Source organism: Brassica rapa, chromosome A04, assembly GCF_000309985.2.
Source record: "Brassica rapa cultivar Chiifu-401-42 chromosome A04, CAAS_Brap_v3.01, whole genome shotgun sequence".
In the NCBI taxonomy this organism is placed as follows: Eukaryota; Viridiplantae; Streptophyta; class Magnoliopsida; order Brassicales; family Brassicaceae; genus Brassica; species Brassica rapa.
The window spans coordinates 17121492-17142908 of record NC_024798.2 but is presented as its reverse complement, the minus strand read 5'-3'; the positions used below and the strand labels follow the sequence as shown (position 1 = coordinate 17142908).

The 21417-nt window shown below is 39.5% G+C and overlaps 5 protein-coding genes across 7 annotated transcripts; all 5 read left to right on the top strand.

Moving 5' to 3' along the window:
- The first annotated feature begins 416 nt into the window (after positions 1-416).
- On the top strand, positions 417-2279 carry LOC108871644 (proline-rich protein 36-like). Its single transcript, XM_018658361.1, has one exon. The coding sequence runs from the start codon at positions 417-419 to the stop codon at positions 2277-2279; it is 1863 nt and encodes a 620-aa protein (XP_018513877.1).
- Positions 2280-7787: 5508 nt separating this feature from the next.
- On the top strand, positions 7788-8327 carry LOC103865193 (F-box protein DOR-like). Its single transcript, XM_009142981.3, has one exon. The coding sequence runs from the start codon at positions 7788-7790 to the stop codon at positions 8325-8327; it is 540 nt and encodes a 179-aa protein (XP_009141229.2).
- A 163-nt stretch (positions 8328-8490) lies between these two features.
- LOC108871643 (F-box protein At5g65850-like) lies at positions 8491-8946 on the top strand. The gene has a single exon (XM_018658360.1). The coding sequence runs from the start codon at positions 8491-8493 to the stop codon at positions 8944-8946; it is 456 nt and encodes a 151-aa protein (XP_018513876.1).
- A 14-nt stretch (positions 8947-8960) lies between these two features.
- On the top strand, positions 8961-18239 carry LOC103865412 (CCR4-NOT transcription complex subunit 1). 3 transcript variants are annotated; one of them, XM_018658512.2, is made up of 8 exons: positions 8971-10675; positions 15263-15299; positions 15375-15460; positions 15547-15652; positions 15789-15884; positions 15993-16145; positions 16332-16487; positions 16570-18239. In XM_018658512.2, the coding sequence occupies exons 1-8, from the start codon at positions 10632-10634 to the stop codon at positions 16663-16665; spliced, it is 774 nt and encodes a 257-aa protein (XP_018514028.2). In that variant the 5' UTR covers positions 8971-10631; the 3' UTR covers positions 16666-18239. The 3 variants fall into 3 exon arrangements, with proteins under 3 accessions (XP_033146364.1, XP_033146363.1, XP_018514028.2); XM_033290473.1 differs by having other exon boundaries at positions 8961-10675; positions 15263-15460; positions 16041-16145; XM_033290472.1 differs by having other exon boundaries at positions 8969-10675; positions 15263-15460.
- Positions 18240-19036: 797 nt separating this feature from the next.
- LOC103865411 (F-box protein DOR-like) lies at positions 19037-20150 on the top strand. Its single transcript, XM_033289402.1, has 2 exons — positions 19037-19871; positions 19951-20150. Exons 1-2 carry the CDS (start codon positions 19037-19039, stop codon positions 20148-20150), a joined length of 1035 nt encoding a protein of 344 aa, XP_033145293.1.
- The last annotated feature ends 1267 nt before the right edge of the window (positions 20151-21417 follow it).

Genomic DNA, 21417 nt, shown 5'->3' with positions numbered 1-21417 from the left:
CACCGCGTTATCCATCCTAACTGTACTGTATACAAGCCAATATTTCAATTAACAGACAATATAACTATTACGTTATATGATTATAATAAGTGAATATTTATAATCTAATATTGGCACATACATATTTTAAAAAATGTTACTCCTATACAAGGTGTTCTTTTGGTACGGTGAGTAGACGAGACCACTACATTTTAGTTATATAACCCTCTATTCCAAACTTACGAGATGAACATGAATCTATATTATCAGATGCCAAATCTCAGCAAAAATACACTTCGATCATCTATCTTTTTTTTTTTTAAACACTTCGATTATCTATAATCTGACATGTCTCTTATCAAAGACATTTTTGGCAAAACGCATTAATTTTTTTAAAAGATTAAAGCTTTTAAAGTATCAATTATCCTCTCTCGCCGATGGCGAACCCCTGGTTCCCTGCCAACAGTGCTTCCGCCTTGTCTCCTCCGCTTCTCACCCCTGGTGATCGTCGCTTCCTCGCGCCCCCCCCCGACCCTCCTGACCCTGACCCTGATAACCCTCTCTCTCTTGCTCGTTTCCCCCCCCTTAACTCCCCCAGCTCTCTTACTTCTAAATCCTCAAAAACTTCTCGTACTCTGTTGCAATCTTGTTCAGTTACAGCATCAAAGAGTTCGAGCGTACCACCAACTGAATCCTTCAACGGAAAAACCTCAACTTCAGCAATTTCAGATCCTGTTCTTCCTAGATCTGGGAACACTGTTCCAAACTTTGATAATTTCAAAATTCTTCCCCCAAAAACTTCATCTCCAATCCATACTAACAGAGCTTCAAACCCCCTCCCTAAGCTTCCCCCTCCTTCTGAAGCCCCACAAAATGCCAATCATAACCCTAAAACTGTCCCTAACCCTAACCCTGTTCCTGTCTTTCAGGTTCCTCCCTTCACTCATGTTCCCCTACAAACTAAGCCGACAAACACTGAAAGCTCGTCTCAGCCCATTCCTCCAATAGCAGAAAGGATCCGAAAATCTGTGGATAAAACACTCCGTAGGCTTGCACCGGTAACTGTCTCGGACTCAGGCCGTCCTCGTGTCCTCATACCGGAGAGTGTGTTTCAGAAGGGTGCGGAGCTGCATAAAGACTTTATCATCTGCTACTTCAACGGTCGTCCTCCGCCATTCAACCATACTCAAAATGTCCTAAACCACTTATGGGGGAAGGGTACTCGTGTAGAGATACATACTAATCCCCACACACGTTCTATGCTAGTAAGAATCCCGTCTGACTATCTAAGACAAAAGATCCTAGAAAAACGTGTATGGTATATTGGAGACTCGATGTTTCAGGCTGTTCAATGGACATCATCGGCTTCCACTGCCTCTCCTCCACTGGAATCCATTCAGATTTGGGCCCACCTCAAAGGCATTCCTTTAGACCTTCGTCACGAGGAAGGTCTAAGCCTGATTGCCGGTCTAGTGGGAGATCCTAAAGAAACGGACGACTTCACACTTAACCTAGTCAGCTTGACTATGTCCCATGTCAAAGTGGCGGTTGATTTGACTAAGCCTTTGCCATCCGTGGTGGAATATACTAGGCAATCAGGAGAAGTGGTGGAGGTGTTAGTCACATACCCATGGGTGCCACCTACATGCTCCCATTGCAATGAACTTGGTCACATCATGAAGAATTGTCTCCAACAGCCTCCTCCAAAGCAGAACCCTCCTCGCCGTCAGGGTAAAGAAGTTGAAACAAATGATACGGCCCCTAAGTCGCAGAGAACTTCAAAATCTGATAGGCTTAATCCTGCCTCTGGACCAAAGAAGGTGGCTGAAAGTTCCTCCTCTGTTCCTCCTGAGAAGTCTTCTGCAGCTTCTTATACTCCACATAAGTCTCCTGCAGCCTCTCCTACTCCACAGAAACCCCCTTCTCCCCTCCATGAGCCCCCTGTCTCTACCCCTACGTGTTTGCCTCCTGCTGTTACCCCCTTGCCCTTAATTGTTCAACCACCAAAAAAGTCCCACCCTCCCCCACCAAATGATCCACCTTCAGCTACTGTCCAGCCTCTTTCCCTTTTTGTTTCCCCCACCTCTCCTCCTGAACAACCAAAGAAAAGACCTCGCCCTTGCAGCTCTCAGCCCTTCCCTTCCTTTACTGACCAATTAAATTTTTTCTCCCTCCCCAAATCTCCTATTAGGCCACCAACCCCCTTGCCTTCTATCTCTTTTCAAACCTCTTTTGGCCCCAACCCTTTTGATGTGTTGTCTACTCATGGTCCTCTTCCTCCAGAAGAGGTCATTGATTAGCATCTATGAATACTAAAATATTTTTTTGGAATGTCCGCGGATTGAATGACCCGGACAAGCATATCCCTTTTTGTCAATGGCTTGCAAGTCATCAGCCATCTTTTGGAATCATTTTGGAATCCCACATCAAGGATCACAACTTAAGTCACTTCATGAGCAAACTTTGTAGAGGCTGGAACTACACTTCCAACCACTCTATGGATGATGATGGTCGTATCATTATCCTCTGGAAAGACTCAGTTGCAGTTCGTGTTCTGCAACAATCAAGGCAAGCAGTTACATGTGAAGTTAAGCTGTTAGGATCACCTCCTTTTATCTACACAGCGATCTATGCCTCAAATGAAAGTGCGGAGAGAACGGACCTGTGGGTTGAACTCCTCAACACTTGCCAAACGTTTTCGCTGGATACTGTCCCATGGATGATGGGGGGTGATTTTAACCAAATAGTTCATCCCTCGGAGCACTCAAATGATGATGTAAACTCCATGACCAGTCGAATGGTTGAGCTTAAGGATTGTATGACTCAAATGGGTCTATATGATCTCCGATATCAAGGTCCTGTCTTCACTTGGACGAACAAGCAGCCTGAGTCTCCCGTAGCTAAAAAGCTTGATCGCCTTCTCATCAACAGCCAACTCCTTAACCTCTTTCCAAACTGCTCATCTTTTTTCCTACCCGCCCTCACGTCCGACCACTGTCCCTGTCTCCTTGATCTGGCCTATAAAACCCCTTCCCATGGTACCCGTCCATTTAAATTCTTCAACTATCTAACCAAACACCCAGACTTTCTTCAGGTGGTAAATGAAGCCTGGACACAAGCCGGAAGCATTGCTTGGAACCTTACAGCGTTTTGCTGGAAACAGAAACAGATAAAGAGAGAGTTAAAAACACTAAACAGAGAGAATTTTTCACAAATACAAAAGAGAGTGAGTGAGGCTAACCAGTTGTTGCAAGATGTGCAGGTACAGGTGATGCAATCCCCGACGCAGCAGTTGTTTGAACTTGAGAAACAAGCCTTGGAAAGATGGAACTTCCTGCGTATGATAGAGGAGAGCTATTTTAAGCAAAGATCTCGCATAAATTGGCTTAAAGAAGGTGATCAGAATACCACCTACTTCTATCGGATCGTTCAGACTCGCCTCAGCTATAACACCATCCGATCCTTCATCCTCCCATCAGGCGTCGTTCTCTCAGACCCTTTGGATATGAGCTCTCATGCTATTCATCACTTCACTAAGATCCTAGGTCCTACGCCTCTTTTGCCTCTGACAATTTTCTCAACTAGAGAATGGTTCCAGGAGCTTTCTCCCTTCCGTTGCTCTCTGCCCCAAGGCCAGCTTATGATCTCTATCCCCTCTAACGATGAGATCACCTCTGTTCTCCACAGGCTCAATCCTAACAAGGCCCCGGGACCTGACGGTTTGACCTCAGGATTCTATAAGGCAGCATGGAGTGTTATTGGCCCAGAAGTTGTCTCATCCATTCGCCACTTCTTCAACTCTTCCTTCATGCCATTGGCTACAAACTCAACTATCCTCTCACTGGTTCCAAAACATACAGGCGCCTCCATGATCACAGATTACCGGCCGATCTCGTGCCTTAACACCCTATACAAGGTGGTCTCCCGGTTGCTTGTGAAGAGACTAAAACCAATTCTCACTCCTCTCATCGTACCTAACCAAACGGCATTTGTAAGAGGAAGGCTGTTAGTGGAGAATACTTCATTGGCAGGAGAACTGATTAATGGTTACCACAAAACTAATGGCCAGAAACGCATCACTATAAAGGTTGATATTGCGAAAGCATTTGATACCTTGTCATGGACCTTCCTCTTCTCTTGCCTTGAGGGTTTGAACTTGCCATCTGTCTTCATCTCTTGGCTGCGGGCTTGTGTGTGCACAACTAGCTTCACGGTCGGATACAATGGTGCGATCAACGGATACTTCAAAGGAACACGGGGCCTGCGCCAGGGGGACCCTTTGTCGCCCTACCTCTTTGTCATAGCACTCAATAACTTATCATTGATGTTGAAGAAAGCTGCGCAGGATAGGAAGTTTGGTTACCATCTCAAATGCTCAACTACTAAAATGACCCACTTGTGTTTTGCAGATGACTTACTTATTTTTGTAGATGGGAATATTGAGTCTGTCCAAGCAGTGCTCCAGGTTCTTCGAGAATTTGAATTGCGATCGGGACTGGCGGTAAGTGTGCATAAAACGACCTTCTTTGCCTCGGGTCTCACCGCTGACGAAGCTAACACGATCCAGTTCTCCACGGGTATGCCTCTCGGTTCTCTCCCTGTTCGCTACTTAGGTGTCCCTCTCGTCACTAAGAAGCTGACTCTACTGAACTGCGAAGTCCTCCTCCAGCAGATAAAAAGTAAATTTTCTTCGTGGAGCTCCAAATCACTTTCATTCGCAGGAAGACTTTTGCTCATTAAAACAGTCATAGCAGGCATAAACACGTTCTGGTGCTCCACCTTCATCCTACCGAAGGCTTGTGTCAATCGTATCAACTCCTTGTGCGGTGTTTTCCTCTGGAAAGGCAATGTAGAAAGTCATCATACTGCAAGAGTTTCTTGGGCAGTGGTTACAAAACCAAAGGAAGAAGGAGGATTAGGGATTAAGGACTTATCTACATGGAACAAGGCTTGCTGTCTCAAACTCATATGGCTCCTCTTCTTCCAATCGGGGTCAATATGGGTAGCTTGGTTTGTTGCGGAAGTGCTGCAAGGTAACCTCAGCAACCTATGGACAACAATGCCAAATAGGAGGTTCTCTTGGCAAGTCAATAAACTACTGAAGCTGAGCCCTTTGCTTTATCAGTGGATCAAATTGCGAGTCTCCAATGGAATTAACTGTCGATTTTGGACTGATAACTGGTCTTCTCTTGGCAGTATGAGGCAGTATCTCCAACTAGGAAACACTTCACTAGGGATTTCAGAGCAGGCAACTCTGGCTACCCTCTACACTAATGGTGGTTGGCAGATACCCCCTGCTCGCTCTGAGACACAAGTTCAGGTTCACGCCATTCTCACTACTCTGCACCTAAACGAAGAAGATGATTATTATGTCTGGGAGATTGAAGGAAAGACTACAACAAAATACTCAATTGGGCAAGTGTATGATCACCTGAGGATTCATGAAGCTTCAGTTCCTTGGCACCAAACGGTCTGGAACAAGGGAGGGATCCCGAGGCATAGCTTTCTCTCTTGGCTACTAGTGCTGAACAGGTGCCCGACTAGGGACAGAATCATAGGTTGGGGCCTTCCTACCTCACCCCTCTGTCTGCTCTGTAATCTGCAATGTGAAAGTCGAAACCACCTTTTCTTTGAATGTCCTTACACCTGGAGTATCTGGAGTGTCCTTTTCCGGCGGTGTGGATTTCAACCGGAAAGAGACTGGACTAGAGTACTGGAGCAGCTTCAACGTCAAAACCGAAGATCTCCGATTGGTATCCTCTCCCTACTTTGCTGGCAATCTTGTCTCTACTGGTCTTGGTCTGAAAGAAATACAAGATTGCACCTGAACGTTTTCCGTTCACCTGATTCGCTTATCAAACGTATTGATAGGCAAATTAGGGACAGGATTCTCTCTCTCCGAAGTGCTAACCCCTCATCTTCCTCGGTCATGATGCAGCAATGGCTGTCCTGATTCTGTTGTTGTTTTCTGATCGCTAGCTCCACCACCCCTTTTGCCTCACCGTCACGTCTTTTTTCTCTTCACCGTCACGACTACGGAGTGCGTCTCCTCCTCTTCCCGTTAATTCCTATGCTTCCTAGTGGGCCTTAGTTTGATATTAACTTATGATTCTTGATTGGGTTGTGTTTGTTGTCTGGGCTGGGCTCTTGCAAGAAAAAACTGAAGCTTTTCAGCTTGTAAACTTTTATTTTCTCCTTTACGTTTTTAATATGAAAAATCAGTTGCAAAAAAAAAAGATTAAAGCTTTTAGATGCATGTTGTGTTGTCACAGTTCACTTTCAGCCTAATTTTATTCATTGAACAGCCAAGCAAATGGGCTAGCCAAATGAGAACCAAACCTACCAATATTTACTACTTTCTTAAGTCTTATGTAAAATATTTAGGGCAATCTAAAATGTTATGGAAATATATGTATATGTTATATGTATATACAAGGTAATAATCCGTGCATGAATGTGATTATTAGTTTCGTTATTTTTTAATAAGGAGACATTAATCTGTTTAATCTGGATATCGGTTCGGTTTTATGTTATTTTTTAGTTTTTAATCTCCTAAAATATAACTATCATTTTAAATCAATATTTACTTGGGTTGTTCAGTTAAAATGTTTGATGTTTTTTGTTTTTTTTTCTCTGTGATGATCAAAAATTACTATTACTTGTTTGTTTTCATGTTATAATTTGTCGAACCAATAGTTTCATATTATAGTTTCTAAATGGATAATAGTAAAAAAAAAGAAAAGAAAATTATTAAGACAAATCATTTTACTACAATTCGGTCGATAGTGAAAGAAGTATTAAGAAAAAGAATATTTCAACTTCCAAAAAATTAGATATTTCAGTGGTGGTAAATACTTTGTTATAAGGTGCTCACGTCAATATGCACATGTATGTGTATATGTATGTAAGAGTATATAAAGATGGTTGATAAATATATAAAGATACTGTTAATTAAATATTAAATCACATTTTTTTAAACAAAATAGTACATGAAAAATAAAATTCTTAAAATAAAATTATTTAAAACAAAAATATTGTAAAATTTATATAAACTATAATATATAACTTATATATAATTCTTTATATATATATATATATATGCATAAAACAGATCGAATTGGATATCCGTTCCTATAAATATTGATATTTGTGATTTGCTTTTCTTTTTACGGATATTGCATTTTAGTATTTGATTTGCTTCGTAGAGTAACGGATATCCAGATTTTTCGGTTCGAATCAGAACGGATAACGAATCGAATCAAAATTTATGAATAATTTGTTCAGCTCTATTCGTAAACAGTAAAAATAACGTAAAGAAAAACCATGCATGTGAGTTTTATATTTAAAAAATACGTAAAGTACATAGTGTGAATATATTTATGTAGAGTTTTGCTGAGAAACTCTCTACATGTGGCATGTGTCTATTTTAGTGTGAACGCATTTATTACAATGCTTCTATACGTTACATGTGTCCAGTTTAGTGTGAATTCATTTATTACAATGCTTCTCCTTTAATATATAAGAGATATATTACCTTACAAAACAAATAAGAGATAAACTTAAAAAAAAAAGTGTTGGGAGTAAGGAATATTTTTCAGTCATAAGATCAAATTTGATCTTCACTTTCTATTCAAAAGAAGCCATGTATATAAAGGGGGTCATGGGCAATGGCCTCATTTGTATCATGCATAATGTGTAATTCTTGGCTTTCCTTCTTTAGAATAAATACAGAGATTTTATTTCCAAAACAAAACAAACTCTTTGGTCCTAAGACAAAAAACACCAACTCTTCGGAATCCGTCCCTGCCATGAACGTCTCGGTTCTAACATTTTCTCCGCGCCTTGAGAGTTCATTGCCAATTCCTGATGACCTCGTTTTCGAGATATTCTCGAGGTTGCCGTCAAAGGCGATAGCGAGATGCTGTTGCGTATCCAAGTTCTGGGCGTCTATGCTTCGCAGTCAAGATTTCACAGAGTTGTTTTTGACCAAATCTTTTGCTCACCCTCAGCTTCTATTCGTCTTCAAAGATGACAGAGAGATTGTATTCTTCTCGTCGCCTCAGCCTGAAAATCCTGAAGAGAACTCGTATGTTGTAGCCGCCAATCATCTTGCACGTTTCCCCGGAAGAGAATTTAGTTGCACCACTGGCTTCTTGTGTTATGGAGTTAACCTGATCCGGAATTGTGAGTTTGAGAAGGTGATATGTAACCCCAGCACGGGACAGGCCTTGACCTTGCCAAGATTTAACTCGAGGTTGAGGGTTGGAATGGACAGCTATCTTGGATATGACTCTATTGCGAAAGAATTTAAGCTATATATTGTCAATGAACAGCTCGCGTGTAACTGATCGTTGGATCTCTAAGGAGCACCAAGTTCTAACATTAGGAACCAATAATTCGTCATGGAGGTTGGTCGAATGTTGCATACCACATTATACTTCTCGTAAGTGGTTATGCATCAGTGGTGTTCTATACTACGCAGCTTCAGTCAACAGTTCTTCCTTGAATTCCATGGTAGCTTGTTTTGATTTGAGGTCTGAGAAGTTCAGCTTTGTCAAGTTCATGGAAACTTTCAGTAGAACAATGCATCATTCGACAACCTTGGTAAACTACGATGGCAAACTAGGTTTGATTATGTCGAGGAGTTCTCGTCATGTTAGTCAAGCAAATAAAAGTCTTGAGCTGTGGGTTCTACGAGATGCTGCAAAACATGAGTGGTCCAAACATGTATATGTATTACCATCTTCGTGGAAGGATGTGGTTACAGAGACCATGCGCATTATTGGAATGGTTGGTACCAGTGAAATCGTCTTGTCCCCCAGCTTCCAATATGTGCCTTCCTATATCATCTACTTCAATGTCGAGAGCAAAAGGATCAGAAAAGTTGGTATCCAAGGACTGGAAGCGTTTCAGGGTAAAAGATCATACACGTATCTCAACTTTGTCGAGAATGTGAAGTTTATTTAAGCATTTTAGTGAGGAAAGTGTAGTTTTCATTTAGTGTTTGAACAACCCATCTCTTGTCGAAGATTACACAAGGGGACTATAGAAAATATAATTTTCATATAACAACACAATATCTATGAGAACTGTCTTATTTTTTTTTTAAATATGTTTTTATTTTTAATAATTTTATTATATTAATTTACAATCGATGAGCTAATAGAACATATAAATCTAATATAATTAATATAAAATTTGTTTTTACTTATACAATAAATTATATATAAAATTATATTAAGGGTATCATTGACTTTAAGCTCTCTAACTTTTAACGTGATAGCTCGTATACGAAAATTTACTTCGCAAATAATAGTATAGATTAGGTGTTTTGTCCGCACATAAGAACATAATTTCCCTATGAATAATTATTAGTTTATAACTTATTAATTCAAAAACTAACATATTAAGTTATTATTTATGTTCTCAAAATTTTTAAATCAAATATTAAATTATTTATATATGACAAAGTTTTTTAATCAAAATATATATGCTTATTATTGGTTTAGATTTTAAAAAATTCACATATTAGAAATACTTTTAGAAAATATCTTTACACAAATATTTTTTCTTGATTAACATTTAATTATTTTTTTATATATCTTACCTTTTTAACTCTTATAATAGAAAATGTTATTTCAAGACAACAATACAGTACATATGAGAATTATCTTATTTTTTTAAAATATGTTTTTATTTTTGACATTTTTAAAAAATAATATATATATATAGACAACTAAAATAAACAGAAACTAAATTTATAAATTTATATATATAAATATTATGATAAACATAGACATAAATCCAATATAATGTAAAATAAAATTTATTTCTAAAATTTAAATTTAATGAAATCTAAAATATAAAAGTTTGATAAGACAAACACAAAATGTAATTATAAAAATATTATACTATATACAAGATAAAATTTTATTTTATATGTTTTCTACTAGAAAAAATATCAGAGGTATTTAGGCAAAACCCAATAAAACATTGGCCTTAGTCTCTAAAATAATTCTTAGACTTTTTGCATAATGTCTCTCTATATTATGAAAAATTTATAAAAATTTTAGAAAAAATATTTATAATCTTCAAATTCTTAGATCCAACTCTGTTTACGTGAAACTTTATGAAAATGGTGAGGACTTTGTGATTTGAGATTGTAAAAGCATCATAGCTTTTTAGTTAGCAGTTGTTATGGCTGTTAAAGTATAAGTTTTAGCCTTTAGTCTCTTCTTGAGTAAGTCACATTAGTGCAGCTCGGCGGTGGTAGCTGGTACGGTGGAATGCTGTAAGTCATCCAGCACTGTCCGTGCTCGGGGGTGGTACGTAGCTCTCTTTTTTATCTTGTCTTTATCTATAAATTGGGTAGAATAAAAAGCAAATAGCAAATCAACGTTTTTAATAAAATTCAGGTCAGACCCATCATTTTAAATATTGTCTAAACCCACAAAAGGCCCATATATTATTACTGCACTCTTTATATCTTCCCCGACCAATGATTTTGGGGATAGTTCGAAACCCTAACCTTATCATACTCAAGTATCTCGACCTTGGTGTTGATTTGAAGGAAGTAGCGCCAACTTCCCTTCTAAAGGATCGGAAGAGAGAGTAACAAAGATCTTGGAGTAACGCATATATCTCAACCAACGATGATCCAGGAGCCTAAAACAATGTCTCCCCCTCCTATTGATGTTTTTTTTGAACTTAGCTTTCAAATTAAATGCAGAAAAGAAATAAAACATTACAGCCATAAGCTATGGTTTTTGTTTAAGAGCCCATCAAGCCCAGTTACAATTGAAACACATAATAAGGATCAGTAAGACCAAGTTGGCCCATGAGAGAGTGAAAAGATGAATCGATGATCAGGAGAGGAACGTGACGGGATCGCGACGGAGACGGAGACGGACAGAGAAGAGTCTTAAGCAAGCCACTGCTGCATCATTCGTGAAGAGGAGGAAGGGTTTGTGCTTCTGAACGAGAGAATCCTATCCTTTATTTGCCTGTCAAGAAGCCTCACAATTGAATCCGTAGAACGGAAGATTTGGCGATGGAGGCGACCGTTGCGTTCCATCCAAGTCCAGTAAATACATGCTTGCCAGCAGAGCCGGAGCAGCATACCTTTAGTTGAGGTCCCTCCTGTTGATTGAATCTGAGTCAAGACCCGATCCCAAGACCTCTCCGGCTGAATCGCACATCGTGGAGCTAAAGATCCCCATAAACTCCAGGAATAAGGGCACATGAAGAACAGATGATCACGGCTTTCATCAGATTGGTTACAGAGGAGACATGTGGGAGATGTCTGATGGCCCCATCGGATGGTTCTGTCTTTAGTAGGGCATCGGTTCAGAACAAACAGCCAGGAGAGGAAGCTATGCCTCGGGATTCCACCCTTGTTCCAAACCGTGTTGAACCAAGGTACAGAGACAGAGTTCCCATCAACACAAAGCTTCTCATAGATAATACCAGTGCTGTAACGGTCGCTAATATTTCCATCGACCTCCCACTCATAATAATCTTCATTATCATTGAGATGGATAGTAGTTAAAAAAGCATGAATGTTAACGAGATTTTCTGACCTTGCAGGGGGAAGAAGCCAGTTGTTGTCACTAAACAGAGAGGCAAGGGTTGCTTGGTCTTGGATACCTAAAGTTGAGTTTCCTCCGATACTAAGGTAGGACCTTAGTGGTCCGAAAGGAGACCAGTTGTCACTCCAGAACCGACAAGATAGGCCATTCTGCACACGAAGTTTAATCCAGCTGTATATGGAAGAACTGAGCTTTAGAAGCTTGTTTACCTGCCACGAGTGTCGCCGGTTAGGGCCTGTGGTCCAAAGGTTGTTTAAAGACCCATGTAACACCTCTTCAATAAACCAGGCAACCCACACTGAACCCGATTGGAAGAAGAGAAGCCAGATCAGTTTGAGACAGCAGGCCTTATTCCAAGTAGCAAGGTTTTTTATTCCCAATCCTCCTTCACGCTTAGGCTTGGTTACAACTTCCCAAGAAACTCTAGCATTATGGTGTTTATCAATATCACCCTGCCATAAGAATACTCCACAAAGAGAGTTTATGCGCTTCACACATGCTTGGGGAAGGATAAAAGTAGAACACCAAAACGTTGTGATGCCCGTGATTACAGTTTTGATGAGCAGCAACCTACCAGCAAAAGACAAGGCTTTTGCACTCCATGAAGAAAGCCTTGATTTTATTTGTTGGAGCAGGACCTCACAGTTCAAGAGAGAAAGTTTCTTTGTGCACAAGGGGACCCCTAGGTAGCGCACTGGGAGAGAGCCCATTGGCATGCCCGTTGTAAACTGGATCAGATCAGTCTCCCTTTGTGAAAGACCAGACGCAAAGAACGAAGATTTTTGCACACTTACAGCAAGTCCCGACCTCAATTCAAACTCACGAAGCACCTGCAAAACAGCTTGAACCGAATCCATAGAGCCATCTATAAAGATCAATAAGTCATCAGCAAAGCACAAGTGGGTGAGTTTGGACCCTTGACAATTCAGGTGATAGTTAAGCCTCATTTCTTGCGCAGCTTGGTTCAACATCAGGGAGAGAGAGTTCATGGCAATGACAAAGAGATAGGGAGATAAGGGATCACCTTGTCTCAGCCCACGGGTACCTTTAAAGTAGCCATTGACAAAGCCATTATAGCCAACAGTGAAGTTAGTGGTACAGATACAAGCTCTAAGCCAAGACAGGAACTGTTGAGGGACATTGAGGCTTTGGAGGCACGAGAAGAGGAAGCTCCAGGACAAGGTATCAAAAGCCTTTGCTATATCCACTTTTATAGTAATTCGTTTAGGCCCTGTGTTCTTGTGGTAGCCTTGTACTAACTCACCCGCCAAAGAAGTGTTTTCTACTAACAGTCGGCCTTTTACAAATGCTGTTTGATTAGGGACAATAAGGGAAGTGAGGATCGGCTTTAGTCTCTTCACAAGCAGTCTCGAGATCACCTTATAAAGAGTGTTCAAGCACGCGACTGGACGGTATTCTGTGATGAGTGAAGCTCCAGGGAACTTCGGAACTAATGACAAGATGGTAGCATTAGTAGAAGCTGGCAAGAACGAAGAGCAAAAGAAGTGACTTATAGATTGAAGAACCTCCAATCCCAGAACACTCCAAGCGCCTTTATAAAACCCTGAGGTAAGACCGTCTGGTCCAGGCGCTTTATTTGGATTCAACTTAAAAAGAGCTGATGTAATTTCCTCTGCTGTAGGGATTGTGGTCATTTGGGCACAGTGGCTTTCCGAGCAAAGGAAATCAGTCAGCGAGTGAAACCAAAAAGGGGTAGAGACTATTGCAACTGGTGGAGCAGGCAGAGGCCCCAAGATCTTCTGAAAGTGAGTGACTGCATGGAGACTCATCTGGAGGGGATCAGTGATAGTGTCACCTGATGGAATAAGGAAGGAGCGAATGAAATTGAAGTTCAACCTAGTTTGCACCATTCTGTAGAAGTAGATAGTATTCTGGTCACCCTCTTTCAACCAATTGATCCTAGACCGCTGTTTGAAGTAGCTCTCTTCTATCTCCCTTAGGAAGTTCCAGGTATGAAGTGCATGTTTCTCCATCTCAAAGAGCTGAGCATTTGGGGTTTGAAGAACCTGTACCTGCACATCTAAAAGCACACGGTTAGCATCACTCACTCTCATCTGAATTTGTGAAAAATTCTCTCTGTTTAAGTGTTTTAAGTCACTCTTTATCTGTTTTTGTTTCCAGTAAAGGTCAGTGAGATTCCCAACAGTGCTTCCGGCCCGTGTCCACGCATCAAAAACCACCGGGAGAAAGTCAGGGTGTTTTGTGAGGTAATTGTAAAATTTGAAAGGTCGGTTTCCAGCAGAGGGGATATTGGTAGCAAGGTCCAGGGTACAAGGGCTGTGATCAGAGGTGAGGGAGGGGAGAAAGGAGGCTGAGCAGTGAGGGAATATATTTAGGATAGGGTTGTTGATCAATAAGCGATCCAGCTTTTTTGCAATCGGATCATCTGGCTGACGGTTAGTCCACGTGAAGGGAGAACCCTGATAGCGCAGGTCGTAGACTCCTAGCTGGGTTAAGCAATCCTTCAGCTCAATCATGTCATGAGTGAAGGAGTTTACATGTGATAAAGAGTGCTCTGAAGGATGAATGATTTGATTAAAATCACCACCAAGCACCCATGGAGTAGTATCCAAAGAGAGGGCACGACTCATATTTATTAGCTCAACCCAAAGATCAGAGCGCTCATCCTTTTCGTTAGAAGCATAGATTGCAGTGTAAACAAATAGGGAGCATCCAGGGATTTGGACTTCACAAGTAAGAGCTTGGCGAGATTGCTGAAGAACTCGGACAGAGACAGTATCCTTCCAGATGACAACAATCCTACCATCATCATCACTCGCATGGTTAGAGGTAAACTTCCATCCTCTACAAATCTTATTCATCAAGTGATTCAAGTTATGATCCTTTATATGTGTTTCGAGAATAGTTCCAAAAAGGGGTTGATGGGCACTTAACCAATCACAAAAAGGCTTATGCTTATCCGGGAGATTTAGTCCACGGACATTCCAAAAAAATATCTTACTATACATAGGGGATCAGTCTATGGTCTCTTCATGGTGAAGAGGACCAATAGGAGCCAAAACAGAAAAGGGGTTAGCTAAAGGTAGATCAGTAGAGGCCAAAACAAGAGCTTGAGAGGGAGGAGGGGCAGAGGAGGAGAAAAACGAAAGTTGGGCTGAAAAAGAAGGGAAAAGAAGGGAGTTAGGATCAGGGCGGGGTCTTTTAAGAGAAGGGGCATAGAATGTATCTGGTGGACTTAAGGGCAAGGGAATAGGCTTTAGAGAGAGAGGAAGAGGCAAAGGAGCAATAGGAGGTTTAGAAGGGGAAAATAGTTTGGGGGAAGGAGGGTTTAGAGGTGTTAATGAAGGGGCAGTAAGGTTATTTGAGATGAGGATAGTAGGAGGGTTTGAGGGAGGAGGGGTTTTGGGGAGGGGAGAGCGTTGGTCATCTGCAGTGACTGGGGGAGGGGCATCAGAAGAAGAAGAAGCATTAGCAGCTGCGTAAACATTAGATTCTGAAGGCGCCTGAGCTGGTCCTTTGTTTTTTTCTTTAGAGGATGCAGCAGCTGAGTTTGGAGCTTTTTTTGCAGGTAAGTCTGAAGACTTCGAAGATGGGGGCAGCTGAAGGCAGTTGCGAGAGACGTGTCCCAGCTCATTACAATGAGAGCAGGTAGGAGGGACCCAAGGGTAAGAGACTTGAACTTCAACTACCTCACCACTTTGCCGCATAAACTCTACAACTACAGACACTCCCTCAAAGTTATTATCACAGGTTATATTTATCGATCAAAGTTATTATATATATGTCTGGTTCATACCGTTTTACTGTTATGATGATGGTCAGCAGCTGTCAGCAGCGCTTCCCAACATTGAAAATCATGTGGTTATCAATCAGAAATTAAGCGGATTCGCTACGCACTTTCCATTTCAGAGGTTTGTAACCAACTGGTGCAAATCTTTATGTTTCTAGCGCATTTAAGGTATTTTCTTCGACATTCTAAACTTTTATCCATTGTCAGAGTGGTATCACTTGCCATGGATAGAGCGATCAAAGAGATTGTGTCTGGTATTGTTCGGAGAAGCGTTTGCATTGCTTGCCAAACAACAAAAGAGCTTGTGCTGAAGGTTGGCCAATCTGAACTTGTCTACCCTCTTTTTCTTTGTATATTTTGTTGCATCTCTTTTTTTCTTTAAGTAGAGAGATCTACAAGTTTTGATCTTGTATGTCTATCGTACATACATGTTTCGTCTTTGACTCCAGGATTATGCCTTGGAACCAGATGAGGCACGTATATATAGTGCAGCTCACTTGATGGTAGCGAGTTTAGCTGGGAGTTTTGCTCATGTGACGTGCAAGGTTTTTTTCCTGCTCAAAGGCTTGGCTTCTTAATATTTTTTGTTTACATTCTAGCTATTGTATTCATCCTTTCTTGCTTTTTTTTAATGCATTCTCTGGTATATGCAGGAACCCCTGCGCACGTCAATATCACGTTATCTGCGGCATTTTCTCCAGGATCTGAATATTAAAAGTGAAGCTCTTGAACAAATTGTGCAACTTGTGACTAATGACAACCTTGATCTGGGTTGTGCTGCCATTGAGCAGGCGGCTACAGAGAAGGTTTGTGTTCAAAATTTTTTTATATCAAAATTTATGTTCAAGCTTTTAAGTTAGTTAATAATATTAGAAATAACCAGAATAGATTTAGAGTGGATTACAAGCACTTTACTTGACGAGACCACCCTTGTTGCCCTTTTGTATAATTGAGCCTCACCTATAATGTTAAATATATCCATGTCCCTGCAGGCAGTACAAGCTATTGACGCGGACATTGCCCAGCAATTGTTGTTAAGGAGAGATGGGGCTGGATCCTCCCTATCGCAGAATTCTGTCAGTTTTATACCACAGTCCCTCCGCCCCAAACCGGGACAGCCGTCCCTGTCTCAACAGCGAGTTTATGAGGTGCTGTTTTTCTGACAGATAATCATCATTCGTATTTTTTTGTGTTCGTATAACTAAGCGACGATACGTGTGCATTTTTCAGGAATTTGTTCAACTTCCTTGGCAAAAGCAGTCAACCCACACTTCACACGGTTTATCTGGTGAGGTTGGGCTTGGTAGTGGTTATGGTCCAGTATGAGGAAAAAGTGCTTCGGACTCTTTGTCTGGTGTTGAAATTGCTCCTATGGATATGGTCTCCCGGGCATCATATCTTTCTGATGAGGGTTTTGAATTCCAGTTTCACTTTTAAGGTGCTTTAGGTGATGATTGTTTTGTTAGATTTTAGATTTTGTTTTTTGGTTTTTAGTTTTTGGTTTTTAGTTTTTGGTTATTGATTTCGCAGTAGATTTTGGTTTTTTGAAAAACTTCATTAGTGTTTTTATATTTTTGTTTTTAGTTTCTGGTTTTTGTTTTTAAAAATAATAAAATTTAAAATATTATGAATAGTAAAATAGCTATTATTGGAAAATAAAAAAAAATAAAATACTATCGTCAAAGCATACACAAACTTATTAGAAATTATTTTAAAACAAAAAATTGAAATATAAAATAAAAATTATCTTGAATCCCATAAAGATGCAGAAATTTGATCTCGAATGCCTTCAATATAGTGCACATGAGTGTTATTATTATGTTCTTCGTTTTCATTTGAATCAGAGTCTTGTTGGTACATTACCAGTTGAATAGTTTGAATCAATATCAACATCTCATAAATTTGATAGTTTGATAAAATTATTTAAAGTCAGTGTAACTGCAACAACTTTCCTTTCCACACACCAAAACTCCACACACCAAAAAGTCATTTTCCTTAAAACCCTCCATTTTTCTTCTTTTTCACAGATCAAAAATCCTTTCAATAACATATCGTAGCGAAGAATGTCATTTTGTTAAACATTTCTTTAAAACTACTGGGCGGACTAGCTTTATTGTATTATCTAGGCTGATATCTTTCCCCTCTATACAAAGTAAAAAATCCAGGTTGAAGAGGATGACCAGAATCTCCTAAATAATACTCTGCAGTTGGAAATTGATGAGGCCCCTTCATTGCTAGTACTAAAACTTTTGCATCATGAGCTGATCCCGAAATACCTATATATGTATATATAAACAATATGTTCATATTGCATATAGCTAAAACATTCGTACTCGTGTCATTGGGCTTGTTCATAAAGTTATGTTAGTTTCATGTATGCTTCATTTATACTGTTGTTATAACTAAGGGTAAGTCCCCACGCAAGCGTGGGGGTTGTGTACGTTGTTGTTGCATTGTCTCTAACTCTGTAAGAGAAACCTGTGAAGTTCTTGTGAAGTTGTTTTGCCGAGATTTGGTAAAAAGGATGGTTTATGGGGTGTTTTGAACTGCAAAGTTTATTGTCTTATTGTTGTGGATGTTTGGTGTTGGGATTGTATTGTTTGTTTTGTTGTCTATGTTAATAGTCTTTGGTTAAGGGTTGCGTTTATAATTGGATACAGTAAGTTATAGTTTTGCTGGGCCGTAATAGGTCTGGAAAATGTAATATTTGAAGTTCATTGCAGAGTATTATATTGTACTGGCAAGAATGACATTGGGCTCATACTATTATTCTTAATATGCAAGGATTCGTCAACGCTGCCATTATTATTTATTTATAAATAAAGTTACTCATTTTCGGAGGAAGAGAGTTTGCAGAAAATGCAAGACGCTACTACCAAAGTTCAAAATGAAAAAAAAAACTTAGGAAAGTAACAAAAATAAAAGATATGAAAGCTAAGTGAGCGTTGACGGTTTGTATAAATAAATCCATTGGCTAAGGGTATGACTGGTTTTCCCGCTACCAACCGCAAACGTAGCTTTTGCGGTTAGTAGCGGTTGCTGGCGTTTTGCAACAATCGCTCAAACCGCTCTAAACCGTTCCAAATCGCTCCAAATCGCTCTGAACCTCATAAATTCAAAAGCTGGTTCCAGCTAGCGTTTGCGGTTGCGGGCGTTTGCGGGAGAATAAAATTTTTTTTTTTTTCCAAAACAATATAAATACAAAAATAAAAAAATTCAATAAAAAAATTAAAGTGAAATTATAAAAATGCTAAAATATATCAATTAAATTTTAATTAATATTATAAAACTTTAAAATAAAAATATTTTCTATATTTTTAAAAAAATTAAACTATAACTTTCTAAATATAAATTTTATATTTATTATAATATTATTATTTTGATATTTTTATAATTGTATAAAATGTAAATATTATTAATTTATTATTTAACAGCTGCTGCATTTGGTAGTTAACCAGTCATAAGTATCCCGCAAACGCACAAATTTCTAACCGCAGAACCAGTCGTACAAATCTCTTAAAACCGTTAGAAACCGCAACCACCCGCATCCGCAAACTCCCGCAACCGCAACCGCAACCGCTGCGGTTAAACCAGTCAATACAGAAGCCACCTTTCTTTTCTCTTTTCGTAACTCTTCCGTCTTTCTAAAACGAACGATACGAACTCAGCCATGACATCACGGCGCACTACACGATCGATGACCAGACGTCATCGGAACTCATTGCCGGTACCTGATGACCTGGCTATGGAGATATTCACGAGGCTGCCGTGGAAGGCGATGGCGAGATGTCGTTGCGCATGCAAGCTCTGGTCCTCCATGCTTCGCCGTCAAGATTTCACAGAGCTTTTCTTGACCAAATCTTGTGCTCGCCCTCAGCTCCTTTTCGTCAGGGAAGATTACAGCGTCAGAGAGATTGTGTTCATCACGTCGCCTCAGCCTGAAAATCCCGAAGAGAACTCGTACGTTGTAGCAACCAATCATCTTGCGCGTTTCCCACGTTCCAACGGATTCTATGGTTGTACCAACGGCTTCTTCTGTTATGGAGCTGACTGGTTCTTTAAGAGGCTAAAATTGCCGGTGATATGTAACCCCAGCACGGGACAGTCCTTGACCATGCCCAGATTGATCTCGAAAAAGAGGTATGGAGTGCAAAGCTATCTTGGATATGAGCCGATGGAGAAAGAATTCAAGTTATTGTCGATGAACAGCTCGCGTAATGGTGAGAGGATCTCTGTGGAGCACCAAGTTCTGACATTAGGAACCAAGAATTTGTCATGGAGGTTGGTCGAGTGCTGCGTACCACATTGTTCTTCTACTAAGTGGATATGCATCAGTGGTGTTCTCTACTACGCAGCAAGTGCAGATGGATCTTCCGAGAATTCTATGGTCCTTTGTTTTGACTTGAGGTCTGAGGAGTTCAGCTCTGTCAAGTTCGGTAAAGCAATGCCTGATTCAACAACTAAAATGGTAAACTACAACGGCAAGTTAGGTTTGCTTATGTCTGGAGATTCTCATTATGTTACTCGATCAAGTACAAGTTTTAAGCTGTGGGTTCTGCTTGACGCTGCACAACACGAGTGGTCCAATCATGTCTACGTATGTGGTTTCAGAGACCATGTACATTGCTGGAATGGTTGGTACAAAAGAAATCGTCTTCTCCCCGAGCTACCAAAGAGTGCCTTCCTATGTCATCTACTTCAACGTGGAGAGAAAGACGATCACCAAAGTTGGAATCCAAGGACTGGAAGCGTTTCAGGGTACGAGTTTCAAAACCTATCTTAACTATGTTGAGAATGTGAAGCTTCTTTAAGCATTTTATAAGTGAGAGACGAGTGTAGTTTTCATTTTGTGTGTGTTCGTTTTCTTCTAGCATCTTAGTTTGAAAAAGCCCCACCTGTTGTGGATGATATATGTAATCTTCTTGTTACAAACTCTTCACAAATGTAAATACTCATCCAAAACAGACAAGTTTAGAATGTGATATTTGAATATGCTATGATAGAGATCAACAGAATGTTAATATTTTGGGTTAAGATCTCACTTAACCTAGCCAGAAAAATGATGTTTGTCCACACCCTTGTAGATGATATGATAAATCACAAGTTGTACATCTAATTTTTTGAGCCGCTTTGATTACATCGATAGAATCTTGAGTTACATTCTTCGAATGTCTTATCATAAGTCAAACTTCCTCATATAGAATCAAGAAAAGGTACAATTGAAATTATATAATTTTTAAAATGTTTCATATATTTTTAACGATTTTTATTTATTTTACAAATATATACTTTTAAAAAATTTCGCGGGGTAGAGGACATCCGTGACTCAAATTCGATCGATCTGCACACCCCCGACTCAAACTCCCAGCCCTACTTGTGTGAGTGATGCTCGGCGGTGGTACCTGGTAAGGTGGAATGTTGTAAGTCATCCACCACTGAATCGTGTCATAACTCCTTCCAGAATAGATAGCAAACTACATATAACAATTTTTAATTATAATGTTCATTTTTATTAAAAAACTTATTAAATCAGATACAATTTTAAATCAGTATTATAAATATATTTCAGCATTCATATTGGTAATCAATATATTAAACTATGTTCTTTTATTTCATATTTTATATATAAGATGTGAATTTTGGATCAAAACTTTTTCCATAGTAATAATCAAATTAGGAAATCTGGATTTGAAATTAAACACTTATTTTATTTGGACCAAAAAGAAATTCAGTGGCACTGAAAGGATTATAAAAAACTACAACCCATAAAACGTCAACAAAATAACAATAGCCTAGGGATGTTTAATATGGTAAAACCGACCACTTAAAACCGAACCAAAATAGAGAAAATAATTTGGATTTGGTAGTACCGAATAAACCAGATGGATGTCATCTTAAGAAGCCACAATATATGGTTATGGTTCAATATATTAACCGATTCAACTGAATAAACTGAAGAAACCGATTAAATTAAATATATTAGTATACTTATGTATAATTTTTATAATAATTATACTTGGATCAATATTTCCAATAAGAATCAGAGAAATAGACTATAATATTAGTCATTAAGTCGTA

What these genes read in the sequence shown, in the direction of transcription:
- LOC108871644 (XM_018658361.1), top strand. Translation starts at nt 417, where the DNA reads ATGGCGAACCCCTGGTTCCCTGCCAACAGTGCTTCCGCCTTGTCTCCT.
- LOC103865193 (XM_009142981.3), top strand. Translation starts at nt 7,788, where the DNA reads ATGAACGTCTCGGTTCTAACATTTTCTCCGCGCCTTGAGAGTTCATTG.
- LOC108871643 (XM_018658360.1), top strand. Translation starts at nt 8,491, where the DNA reads ATGGTAGCTTGTTTTGATTTGAGGTCTGAGAAGTTCAGCTTTGTCAAG.
- LOC103865412 (XM_033290472.1), top strand. Translation starts at nt 10,632, where the DNA reads ATGATCCAGGAGCCTAAAACAATGTCTCCCCCTCCTATTGATGT. An exon ending in CAAAAGAGCTTGTGCTGAAG is followed by an intron (nt 15,653 to 15,788) that starts GTTGGCCAATCT and finishes CTTTGACTCCAG; the next exon opens with GATTATGCCTTGGAACCAGA. An exon ending in AGCAGGCGGCTACAGAGAAG is followed by an intron (nt 16,146 to 16,331) that starts GTTTGTGTTCAA and finishes ATGTCCCTGCAG; the next exon opens with GCAGTACAAGCTATTGACGC.
- LOC103865411 (XM_033289402.1), top strand. Translation starts at nt 19,037, where the DNA reads ATGACCAGACGTCATCGGAACTCATTGCCGGTACCTGATGACCTGGCT. An exon ending in TCATTATGTTACTCGATCAA is followed by an intron (nt 19,872 to 19,950) that starts GTACAAGTTTTA and finishes ATGTGGTTTCAG; the next exon opens with AGACCATGTACATTGCTGGA.